The following is a 13,534-nucleotide window of genomic DNA, read 5'->3' as shown; positions in this document are numbered from 1 at the left end:
GAGAGAGAACGTCAAAACCGTCTGACTCATCGCTGGATTACCAACACAGGGTCAAAGCGGGAAAATTTGAAGACGACAACGCGTCGTGCAGGTTGTATTTTTCGTAGTATCGGGCCACATGAAAGCACGGTGAAGTCATAAAGAAACCCGCCATTTCCCAACTGCAGGTGTTTGCGTCAAAGAACAGTAAAAACGAGCCTTTCTAAAGCTTCGTGTCATGTGGAAGAGTTTCAGTTATTGCGCGTGGACGGGTTTAATCACGCTGCGAGGTCAAGGCTTAAAGGAAAGCAAAAAAAGAGTGGCACTTCCTGTTTGGGGAACAGCCTTCCGTTGTCGTCATTTCAGGCATCGGGTTTAGTCAAGAAGGAAACCGATACCAATTTAATTTCCCATTTGTGGTGAAAAAAAGAGTGACTTTACACACACTAAATGAAACCCAAATGTAGAGGGGATTTTGGTCAACGTAGCAAAAGCCTTTGTAATAGAAGTGTGACGCCGTGACGCTACGTGAACCTCTATCTGTTTATTGCTTTTGTACCTGTATCTGTATTTCAACTTGACACGAATGGCTCGGACAGTTCCTCGACCTCAGCTACATCACTCAGATCCATAATCCATGTAGAGATTATAGAGAATTTAATAAACAATTCATGTTTTAATCCTGCTCGTGCCATTGTTGTTTTTCTCTGTACCTGACTGTACCTGGAAAAAAAGGCCTAGGGAAAACACCCTGGAGGAAATTCACTTCTCACTACACGCAGTGCACCTAGCCGGGGGAAAAAAAGACCAGGAGGAAACTCACTTCTCCCTACACGCAGTGCGCCTAGCCGGGGGAAAAAAGGCCTGGAGGAAATTCACTTCTCCCTACACGCAGTGCACCTAGCCGGGGGAAAAAAAGACCAGGAGGAAATTCACTTCTCCCTACACGCAGTGCACCTAGCCGGGGGAAAAAAAGACCTGGAGGAAATTCACTTCTCCCTACACACAGTGCACCTAGCCGGGGGAAAAAAAGACCAGGAGGAAATTCACTTCTCCCTACACGCAGTGCACCTAGCCGGGGGAAAAAAAGACCTGGAGGGAATTCACTTCTCCCTACACGCAGTGCACTTAGCCGGGGGAAAAAAAGACCAGGAGGAAATTCACTTCTCCCTACACGCAGTGCACCTAGCCGGGGGGAAAAAGACCTGGAGGAAATTCACTTCTCCCCATAGACAGTGCAACTAGCTGGTAGAAAAGGCCTCAGTACAGCCCCTCTGACAACCGAAAGGGAGGCAAACAAATTTAGTTTCCCAAACTATAAACAAACTGGTAGCTGAATTGAAACCACTGTTACCCTGACCAGGCAGTTACTCAGGATGAATGAATGAACGCTCAGTACAGCACGTTCACATTAACTCACCCACAAGCTTCTACTATTTTTCTTTTGTGCTACTTTTTTTGTCGTACCAGTAAACCCGTCTAGTCTTTAGCAGATGCTCTGTGAACCTTTCAGGCTAGCATCCACTTCGTCTCCTGGTCAGCCAGTCCTCCGTGACCTGTATCCGCATACCGAAGCACGACTGGCTCTTACATTTTATAACACTTGTCACATCTGTCACACATTCAACCCTAACAAAAACCTGCATTCTGCAGGATCCCAGTGCGGATGAACACGCCTCGTCTCGTCCAGTTCACATTTCTGGCGAGCTTCCCATTCGTATTCGCATTAGTATCTGTAGTAAAGGTCGGCGAGAAGTCGTTTTCTATACTTATTCTGAATTTGACCCATTTAATCAGGTAGCAAATCAGTGCACGCGGTGGACGACATCTGCTTTACAAACACAGCAGTGTTCCTCGTTTACTTTAACAGCCAGATGGGTTTATAAAGCCGGCACTTGTATAAATTGCACCTGGGTTTTTCCGCTTGTTTTGCGGCCCTCGGTTTGTCGGTCCGTTTACTTTGAGGATCAGCGAAGCTAATTGTTCAGGCAGTGTATCCAGTGTGAAGCGGAATATCCGAGTAGCCCCTTGCGTTAAAGCAAGAGTTCAGCCAAAAAAAAAAAAAAAATACAAAATATAAAACAAAATAAAAACATTTCAATTTTAACCTCCTCCTTATGAGCTTGTCTACAAAGTTTGTTATTATTATAGCTCTGTACTGGAGCTACGAGGCTAATGCAGCTTATGGCTAGCTAGGGTTAGCATGACTAATCATCACACGCTCACACACACACACACACACGAGACCTTGTAGTACAACCATTTGTAAATAAGGTAATCCACAATCCCAAAAAATCAGATCAGGTAAAAACGAGGCTATGTTGAATCCTGAGGGGGGAAAAAAAAACCAGTGAGGTGAAAATTCGATTAGCCAAAAATATCGCAACATCAGATCACGCTAGTTGAAGTCAGCAACAGATTGCTTGGGGGCGTGCATTGTTTAACACGTAGCTAAACTCTTGTAAATGTTTCTTTAAAATTTGCTTACAAGTTTATAGTGGGGAACTTACATGCTTAGCTAGCATGCTTTTAACAGGGGCATGCAGCTGTTGGAGTTCTAAGGCAAGGGGAGATGAGGAGATCACACACACACACACACACACACACACCATTATGAGGACATAGATATGTCTATCTGCCCTGCGACAGATGTCAGAGTATTACTTTTGTGACCTAGGATCTCTCTCTCTCTCTCTCTTTCTTTCTCTCTCGTGTCAATCTCCAGGATGATTAGTAACCCAAGACTACGTAGAGAGCGTGAAACTCCCCAGGAAGTCTCATAAACACTCTTACAACTTACAAACTTGCATCACTGTCTGCTCCACAAACAGATTTTTTTTTCTTTTTTAAACCATATGTACCTCCTAATACGTTGTGGAGATGTTTATTTGACATTTTCGAAGGCGTCTTAATCGAGTTAAGGGAGTAAAACCAGAGGACTGTAGGATTGTAAACAGTAAAATGTGAACGTACGGAATTTGAATAAGTAGATGAGATGAAAACTCCGATGCGATTCCTTCTAACAGCTCTAACAGAGAGCGAGTTTGGTGTGAGGCAGCAGCCAGGGACCGACCGGGATTAGTGAGGGTAATGGAACAGCGTTTATTGCTTTTTAAAGCCGCGCCGATGAGAGTCTTTCCGGCCTCTCGTCGAGGCGTTCGCGGGAACGATACTAACGCGGACACGGTCGGCGAATACGCAGAGACGAGGACGATTCTTAAAATAAGGAGCGCGATAAGGAAAGCCGGGATCGATTTCAAATCGACGCCGCGTCAATGATCGAACATCGAAGCTGAGCTCCGTGTGGACTCGCCACTGAGCTTATCGCGCTCAGCTGCAGCGTAATCAGTGAGGTTTCGTGTCTTCTTATCAGCCGGAGGCAAGGCGCAGGGTGACGTTAGGACACACAGAGTTGTTTTCAGGGTGTACGTGCAACGACTGGCTTTCATAATGCCTCAGTAGGAAAATGAGCTGGAGTGTGAGGTAGGCGTTTGTTGGACAGCTCTAAAATGGTTGTATTCGCATCTACAGGATAGAACATCCGCTGTTAGTTTTCACAAACGCTTTGCAAAGTGAGCTGCGCCACTTGTAGATGATTTTCCCTACGGTGGAACGATGTATTTCAGATCATTTTAGCTCTTTTTAAATCCCTCGCCAGACTCACAGGCATCCACAACCTTTTTTTTTTCTGAAGGCCTTACAGAACTCTTTAGATCTTAGCACGATGACACCACACACCTCAATAGCAAAGAGAACACCAGGCACTAGATATGAGAGCGGTATAAATAAGACACTTTCCATCTGCACTCCCTGAGCAGGTTCTAATCACTACTGGCACCTGATCTTAATACACGTGAGATTAATTTTACGGATTTGAATAACGTGATAAATGTACGGGGTGTACTTACTTTTTCCATACTCTTTCATCTGCACATTTCACTTGTGAAATTTACTACAAAACGTCATCCGATCACATCCCACCATGCTGCCGCTGATTGTTTTCCCATAACTGCATGTCCCAGCGTGTTTTATTCCTTATTTTAAAAGACAGTCTGGCTTAGCGGCGGTCGAATTTATGACGTGTTGTTAAAATTATGTTTACGCAGACACACAGGCGTGCTTTAGAGATTTCCAAAAACTCCTTCACGTGTTTTTCTTTCCGTTCATGTTATCTTTACGTGGCCGGCTTTGACATTGCTCGCTGTGCTCAACCGTAGGGACTGTGGGGGTGGGCGAGGCGCCGGTGCCGGGACAGGAATCCCAGACGCATTAAGTTATTGAACGTGGACAGACACGGCGTGTGGGCGGGAACGCTGCAGCTCTATAGATCTCTCCTGAGGCAGGGCAGACAGGCTACAAGACATGAGTTCCATATCAGAGCTGCTCTAATGAGAAGCAATTGGGAGCGATGGAGGGAGAGTGGATGGAAAAGAGAGCCAGAAAGAGAGAGAGATTAATAGAGAGAGAGAGCAGGTCAGAGAGAGGTTACCTCTTACAGTGAAACGTTACCGCAATATGCGCTAGCAATATAGTCCCTGGTATATTCATACCAACAAAGCTTTCTCGATTTGAATTGAACCGAGAGAAGGCACAAAAAAAAAGGTAAGACAAGGAGCGAGAGAGATGATAGAAAGAGATAAGGACAGCATAAAAGAGGGCAAAGGTACGAATGCGCATGTTTACACCAGGCAGTCATACTGTACACAGGCAGCTGACTACGCGCAAAGCATGCAAAGCATCCCGTTAGGGGTGCAAAAGTAAACCCCCCCCCCCCCCCCATCCCACATAGACCTGAGTTGATGTTCACAAAAAAAATATGATAATTATATCGTGAGCTGACATAAACGTGCAATGTTTTGTGACACAATTGGATAACTAACATAGCTAATGAACAAGCTGAAGTCAGTACTGTAATATTCTAAAGCTTTATGAGTCCATGACATGCGGGTTTCTTGTATGCTCGTTAAATAGATAAATTAAGTCAAATAAATATTCTAACCTAGCAAGCTAACAATTCTTTTCCCCCTATGTACATTGAATAACTTGCACAAGCTAGCAAACTACTAATCATTCTGATAGTAATGCTACGCAAGCTAGCATCTGTAACTCATCTGTAACTGTGTCTCTCTCTCTCTCTCTCTCTCTCTCTCTTTTTTAAACTTTTCTCTTATTGGGAAAAAAGCCTGTCCTTCAAACATAATTGTAATTAGTTGTTAGCCTACCTTTGAGGCTGACTGTGCTAGCTAACAAAAGCAAACCTAGCAAGAAAAAGCTTGTACTGTCAGCACAGCTTATAATTTGGTGAGCTTCTTCTTTGATTTAAACTTCGCTTGGGGTTTAGGTTTCATTTTCTTCAGGAACGAACATTTCCTTTCTGTTTGCACTAAACGACGTGCTAGTTAACTTATCCAACGATAACACAAGCTAGCACCTTGAGCTAACATAAGCTAGCAACTCTGCTAACTTCACCGCAGCACTTGAAATTGTGTGTCGCTGCAGGAAAACACAGCACAGGACACACACACCGTGCTTGAGTTTTTTGTGGGAATATGTTTAGGTTTTGTCCACAGAAAAGTGTTTTTGGAATATTTTTTCTGTGTGTGTTGATATTCGGGTCAAATTGGGACACTGTGCCTTTAAGAGAAGCACCAGTGAAACACCTCCCCCTACTGGAGACCAGTGAGCCGCTGAACTTGACCTGAGCTGACCCTCGTCCTCCCACCCCTCCCAAATTTCCGCTGCCGGAGCGCCGGGGCACATTCCTGCCTCGCTGTTTACCGTGTGTGTGTGTGTGTGTGTGTGTGTGTGTGTGTGAGCATGCAGGAACGCCCTGCGCTGCTGATTTACAGTGTATGTGAAGTGACCGGAGAGATATGTGTGAGTGTTTTTGTCCCTCGCTGCACACCGTAGAGAGAGAAGGGGGGACAGGCGCAGGAAGGAAGTGAGAAGGAGGACGAAGAGCGCAGGACGAGTGCAGGCTCTCTATCATTCCTGCCGGGTGTCGCTCTTTAGTCAAACCACCATGGAGTTTGTTTTGACATCACTTCATGCCAGATTTATTCCCGTGATTGAGAAACTCGCAGGAGGGAGAGAGAGAGAGAGAGAGAGAGAGGGAATGTGTGTGTGTGTGAGAGAGAGAGAGAGAATGGAAAGTGAGCCACATCACATGGCCAGAATATAATCGGCAACTTAATCCTGTTAAAAAAAATAAAAATTAAAAAAAAACAAACTAACAGACAGGACAGAAAATGATTATGTATGTGTGATTGATGTGGCACTTGTTTGGAAGAAATGAGACACTCAGGAGGCCTCTCTCTCTCTCTCTCTCTCTCTCTCTCTCTCTCTCTCTCTCTGTGTACGTGTGTGTGTGTGCGTGTGTGTGTGTTTTCTTGGAGCTAACGGTTCATGATGAGTCAGGGTGAAGGAGAGAGCAGCACGGTAACGCTTCATTAGCAAACATACCAAAAAACAGAGAGAGAGACAACACAGGACTGAACCACAACACACACACACACACACACACACACGCACACACACATGGAAGTAAAGGAGACACTGCAGCTTTAAGAATGAATGCTGAATGCTTGCCTCTTCCTCTCCCTTTCCCTCTCTCTCTCTCTCCCTCTCTCCCCCTCCCCCCCCCTTCCCCCTCTAAATGGAAAGCTCCAGCTCCTTATCTTTGATTTTACAGCCAAGGCTTTGTAGGCTATTTGGCGGGTCAGGTGACTCTCGGGCTGCCTCTCCGACCCAGACGAGTGCGGCTGAAGGTCGAGAGGGAGGGAAGAGGGAGGTAGACTTTCTCTCACCCCCCCCCCCCCCCCCCCTTCTCCTCAGCAGACGTTCTCCCGGCTGGTCTTCCGGTCACGGTCCAGTGACCAACCAAATATTGACGCTTCTCAAAGATGTGTGTGTGTCTAGCGAAATGATTCGGCCCCCGGTGTCACATTTGACTTATGTGTACTCTTTCACACACACACACACACACACACACACACACACACACGCACACACACTTTTATGCGTCTAGCAGTGCACATTTGGAGTCCGTGGTGTGTTTTGTTATGTCGGATTTCCTGACACAGTAGAGGGAGTTTGCTAAAGAGTAGAAAAAAGGAAAAAAAAAAAAAAGAAAAGCAGCCTGGACGGATTCAGAGATGAAGAAGGCAATTCATCTGTGGGGGGAATTCAACAAACACGCTTACTCACCACATAGTGAGTCACTCCTGCCGCTGCCACTCACACAAACACACACACACACACACACACACACACACACACAGAGAAATCATCATTCTGAAACGGAGACCACTCTGGAGCATCGACTTCTTGCTACTTCTGCACTCACGCATGCAAGCTGCAGCTGCACAATTGTGTATTGTGCATTGTTTAATATCATACCTGCATTAGTGACGCCTCCAATATGCAAATGAGCGAAGCAACCTCATCGCAATCCATAGTCCGTGCAAAATCCACCAAATACAGTACACACTCCTGACTTGCAGTGAACGATATAACAGCTGGCCAGATGTTTACGTCCTGACAGCTCGAAAAAAAAAAAAAATCCCTCAGAAAGTTTTTAAAAAAAAAGTTTGCACAATCCCCAAGACAAATAAAAGACGTATAGATTAACTGTGGAAGAATAAAAATGTCATACGGCTATCAAGGTACCAGGCTGAAGTTGTCTATAACGGTGCATCCTGATGTGTTTTATTCGTCTTATCCCACAGCAAATCCCTTACTTCCTGTTATCTCTTTATCAAATACTTAACACTCGTTCCCTCACCAGCTGACGCTAACGGGACGAACTTTTACAGAAAGCGTAAACAGCTCGTCTGTCGTGAAGATGTCGGACAACTTAGAGTCACAGAGAGCTGGAAAGCGCCGATACCGGAGACTCCTTCCACGGATGCAAAATAAACATCCGTCTGACAGAAACACGGCACCGTGGCAACAATTACACGCGCAACTCCTTGCGTACGTTGCGGGTCGTTATTATAGGAAGGATAACGTGTTAGAACGAGCGCATTTTAAAGAAACCTAGAGCTGCGCTGTTGGAAAATTAATCAAGCAAGGGCAATTTAATGGCCAATCAGAATTGAGAATTCACCGTGTCATGCGATACGCATCAACGAAAACGACTGAAAACTGAAACAAATAAATTGATTAAAAATAATTCTGATATTAGCTGGCATAGTGTTCTGTTACATTTAGGTAACAGCGCACTAACTGGAACAATCATCTACACCTTATATTTTGCAAGTAGAAGATTCTGGCATCATTAAAAAAAATGCATATTTAACACAGAAAAAACAGAAGGTAAAAGGCAACAACCAGATTTTAAATTACTACTTTCAGCTAGTTGTTACTACTACTAATACTATTACTTCTACTAGTATTGCTACTACTACTATTACTATTACTACTACTATTATTACTATTACTATTACTACTACTACTATTACTATTACTACTACTACTACTATTACTACTACTACTACTATTACTACTACTATTACTATTACTATTACTACTACTACTACTTCTACTACTATTGCTACTATTACTATTACTACTACTAATACTACTAGCACTACTATTACTACTATTAATACTACTACTTCTACTACTATTACTACTACTACTACTACTATTGCTACTATTACTATTACTACTACTAATACTACTAGCACTACTATAACTATTACTGCTATTAATACTATTACTTCTACTACTATTGCGACTATTATTACTACTACTACTACTATTACTACTACTACTACTATTACTACTACTATTATTACTATTAGTATTACTACTACTACTATTACTATTACTACTATTACTACTACTATTGCTACTATTACTATTACTACTACTAATACTACTAGCACTACTATTACTACTATTAATACTACTACTTCTACTACTATTACTACTACTACTACTATTGCTACTATTACTATTACTACTACTAATACTACTAGCACTACTATAACTATTACTGCTATTAATACTATTACTTCTACTACTACTATTACTACTACTACTACTATTACTACTACTATTACTACTACTACTATTACTTCTACTACTATTACTACTATTATTACTATTACTAGTACTACTATTACTACTAACACTACAATTACTATTACTACTACTACTATTACTCATAATAATAATAATAATAATAATAATGATAATATAGTAGTAATAATAATAATAATAGTAATAGTAATAATAATAGTAGTAATAATAATAATAATGATAATAATAGTAGTAATAATTATAATAGTAATAGTAGTAATAATAATAATAATAATGATAATAATACTAATAATAATGATAATGATAATAATAGTAGTAGTAGTAATAATAATAATAATAATAATAATAATAATAATAATATAATTTAGCTGGTTATTAGCTGAATTACTCTTAAAAATAAATATATCATGATATCCAAATTATGTCATCATATCATCCAGCCCTATTTGTCACTTTTTACACTTTTTAATATTTTATGTGTGTGTGTGTGTGTGTGTGTGTGCGTGCGTGTGTGTGATCTGAGTACAGATTCTGTTCATTAGCTCACACCCAGCCCTGCTAGCCTACACTGGTTTATAAGCCGCTGTAAATTTTAGCACCTCTCCCAGCCTGCCAGAGCAAGCAGGTCCAGTTCGGTATGATTTACAGCCTGAGGCTCGGCTCGGCCTGATCCCAGCCTTCCTGTATTTCTCTGTTTTTAATGTTAAACTTTAATATCAGCCTTTCTGTAGCATTTGAAGCATGGCTTAGGGGTGCTGCTTAACATCCCTCGCTCTGTCTCTGTCACTGTGTCCTGTACATGGGAAGAGATGACTCGGCCGTTTTTCGTTTTGTTTTTTCTTCTAAGAAGGGCGTTCCGTGTGATTTACACCAAAGCATGAAAGGCGTGACTGTGTCACCTAACAGCTATTCAGGGCATGCGGGAGTTTTACAGACGAACAACAATTCTCCATACTGCATTTATGGTTCTTAGAATCCCTTTCCTTCGTTTTCTTGCAAGACCATCCCACCCATCCATCCATTCATTTTCTATACCCATTATCCTACTGGGTCGAGGGGAACCTGGAACCTAGCATCGGGGACAAGGCGGGGTACACCCTGGACGGGGTGCCAATCCATCGCAGGGCACAATCACATACACATTCATACACTATGGACACTTTGGACACGTCAATCAGCCTACCGTGCATGTCTTTGGACTGTGGGAGGAAACCTGAGTACCCGGAGGAAACCCCCGCAGCACGGGGAGAACATGCAAGCTCCACACGCACAAGGCCGCAGCAGGAATCGAATCCCCAACCCTGGAAGTGTGAGGCGAACCACTAAGCCACCGTGCGCCCCTCCTTCCAAGACGACCGCCGGTTAAATGAGCCATCAGTGAGCACTACCTCTTTAGCACAACTCAAACTCACACACATGCTGACTCACCTCTTTCCTGCACGAAGTAGGCCAGGTAGAGATCCAGCTCCTTGACGGAGACGCTGATGTGGTGCGGCTGGACACACAGGATGTGGTTGGAGCACTGCGTCCCCTTCACCAGGCGCTCCCCGTCCGTGCTTTCCAGAGGAATTCCCTTGAACAGGATCACCATGACCAGGTCGAGTCTCCACACCTTGTCAGCCTGCCTCAGGCAGTCAATCCTTCTCATCTTGCCCTTCTGGTCGGGGTTGGAGAGCACGCAGCACGGCGCTTTCTTGCCCGTGATGGACAGCACGAAGTCCTCGCGGCACTCGGGTCGGATGTCCTTGCGCAGCTTGGCGAGCAGGCGAGACGCCCATTTCTGCTTGACCTCGGGCTTCTCGCCCAGCAGCTCGTCCTTGACGGCGCGCTCCTCGTCTTTGGTCATGCGCTTCTCGTGCTTTTTGAAGTACTTGCGTTTGCGCGCCTGAAGGTTGAACCAGGTGTAGGCGAAGGCGCGGACGTGCGGCAGCAGTGCCTCGATGAACGGATGGAACTCATCCTGGAGGGAAGAGGAAGACAGGAAATGAGTTCTAACTCTATACAATCTCAATAAAAAAAAAAGGTACTAAGGTGTACCTTTTCGTGGTACAAATCCCTGACACTGGGGAGGTCTCTTCAAGTGTAAACCTTTTATACCATTAGCTACATGGAGATAGTGTAGCTGTGTACTTTCCAAAGGAATTTAAAGGGGCAGTATGTAATATTCAAAGTCCTTTCCTTCTTGCAATTTTAATTAACAAACCACGAACAAGCCGTTCCTTTCCCCCAACCGACCACACCCCTTCTGTGAAAAGAATTTAACCCTTGTAAGTTCTGTCTTACTCAGATGAACCGCCGTCCCCTTGTGCACGTATTCACGCCTCATTCCCGTTTCCCGGGATAGACTTCGGATGCAGCACAACCCTGACCAGGACGGGAGCGCTTACTGAACATGAATGAACAAATAAACGAATCAATTAAAGCTGTATCTTTAAGAATAAAAAGGTATAGCTCAGCAACTGTGCTTCATCTGGAGGTGGAGCCTATTTCAGGGTCAGAAATATGAAAAATCCATAGCGTTATGGCGAAACAGAGGTTTCTTGGAAATGATATGATTACAATAGATCTAGTTTAAAAAGAGTTTAAAAATGACAAACTGCACCTTTAAGATGTTTCTGTTATACTATGCTTTCAATGGAGAACTGCTGATGTATCCGGACAGTAAAATATTTTAAGAACCGCATTACTGCAATAATATAGCAAACCGTGATGATTATCGAGACGTAAATCATAATATAACGTCAGCACACGTCTATTATCGGCATTTTTAGTCTCACTAAATATTTTCCTTTCTTCGTTTTCCGCTGAAAACGTCCTGGCAGAACCGCGTTTTTTGCGCAAGCGGAGGTTTTCAGTAAAAACATCACAGCCCACAGCAGTTCATTGTCACAGCATAACCACAGCCAGTCCTCATTTATCCAATTAGCTTTTGTTGACTATTTTCCTTCTTAGCGGTAAGTTTCGACAACAATACACATGTGTGCGTCTCCGAGGCTGCTCGCCGACCGCAGTTCCTCCTCTGTTTAGAGTAGAAGCATTATGTTTGGCCTTGCTAATCGCTTCCATACTCTGTGCAGTTGCATCGCTAAATGCCAGCACGGTGGTGGTGGTGGTGTGCTATAAAAAAAAAAAAAAAAAGACATGCATGTAGATCTGTTAGCAAAACAAGAAGCATATGCATCTGAAACTGTGTCTGTGTGTGTCTGTGCATACATGCATAGTCATAACGAGAGCAATGGAAGAAAAAAAAAATTCCACATACTAGTAATCTGTAGGATGCATTAGAGTGCATTAGAGTTTAAATGGAGGTCACGATTAGTCGCGATAATCGATCATACAACACTAGGACGTTTCAAGATATCGCCGTTACTCCTGCATTCCATTCAGGAGGACGATGTCTAACGTAGGAGCGGAAAAATAAAGCCTGTGTCATTTCGGTGGCAACGTACAGACTGCTCCACTGTTATTCCGTTCACCGGACGAGACTTGAGCTGGGAGTCGGGACAAAAATGTCGTACCAGGATACTTGAAGGCATTTCTACAGTGAACAATACGTGTCACGATGAGGCTCGGCTCGGAGAGGAACGGAGTACATGTGACGGCGTTACGTGATCCGGAGGCAAAGAACTGGTAATCCGTTACGGTTACGTCAAAAAACAAAGTAATCTGATTACAGGTACGTTTTGTAAAAAGAAATAGGAACACTATCATGATTACAGTGTTTTTCATTTAAAACCAAAGAAATGAATCTTTTTTTAAATTAGACACGTACGCTTTTTCGGACCGTCTAAATTTCAGAAAACATCCGGGATTCGGCTTTAGTTTCGTTATGATGCGCTTATGGTCTGATACTGCATCGTGTTTGCATTGCTTTACCCCCTCTCTGTAATTCCCGCCTTCTCGCACACCGATTGGTCGATTATGAAAGGATCGCAGCAACTATTGGCCAAATTCCTGCCTCTCAGCCGTTCGCCTTCTCTCAGCGAACGTGCGAAGGCGAAGCGCTGTTGTGTTCGGCGTCAAACAATCGCTTGACAATAGCAGCAAATGACAGCTGTCCTGAGTCGAAACCACGCCCATGACCATATAAGGTCATTTTTAATTTCATGTTATCGCATTGCTTCCTATTACGCGGCCATTCAAATGTGTAAATGATGGCAGAAAGTTCCGTGGACATTCAAAAGAATGTAAAACGCGGGCAGAGTGAAACCCATTTTATATATATATATATATATATATATATATATATATATATATATATATATATATATATGACCTTTTCAGTGTTTTCAAATCTGCACTCATAGTAACTGTTTTGAACGCTATTAAGGGATGGGCTCCAGGATTGATTGATGGACGGATGGAGGGATGGATATTCAGTACAATGTTACTTCAGTATGAATTTGAGAGTTTGTAAGTGCTATAAAAAATACCGACGATGCTGAAGTAACCAGATCTGATACACGCGATCATTATCTGATCATTTCTGATACCAGAAAACGAAAAA

The 13,534-nt window shown here is 43.2% G+C and overlaps 1 protein-coding gene across 6 annotated transcripts in view; it reads right to left on the bottom strand.

Annotated features, from left to right (window-relative positions):
• The window catches only part of nfic (nuclear factor I/C), a 136,913-nt gene that overhangs the window by 80,664 nt on the left and 42,715 nt on the right, over nucleotides 1-13,534 (bottom strand). For all 6 annotated transcript variants that reach the window (XM_053625775.1, XM_053625773.1, XM_053625774.1 and 3 more), the window contains exon 2: nucleotides 10,456-10,987. In XM_053625775.1, coding sequence (XP_053481750.1) covers nucleotides 10,456-10,987 — 532 coding nt within the window. The remainder of the gene's footprint in view (nucleotides 1-10,455; nucleotides 10,988-13,534) is intronic.

This window comes from Ictalurus furcatus, chromosome 5, assembly GCF_023375685.1.
Source record: "Ictalurus furcatus strain D&B chromosome 5, Billie_1.0, whole genome shotgun sequence".
Classification (NCBI taxonomy): Eukaryota; Metazoa; Chordata; class Actinopteri; order Siluriformes; family Ictaluridae; genus Ictalurus; species Ictalurus furcatus.
This window is presented reverse-complemented; position numbering and strand designations above follow the sequence as displayed.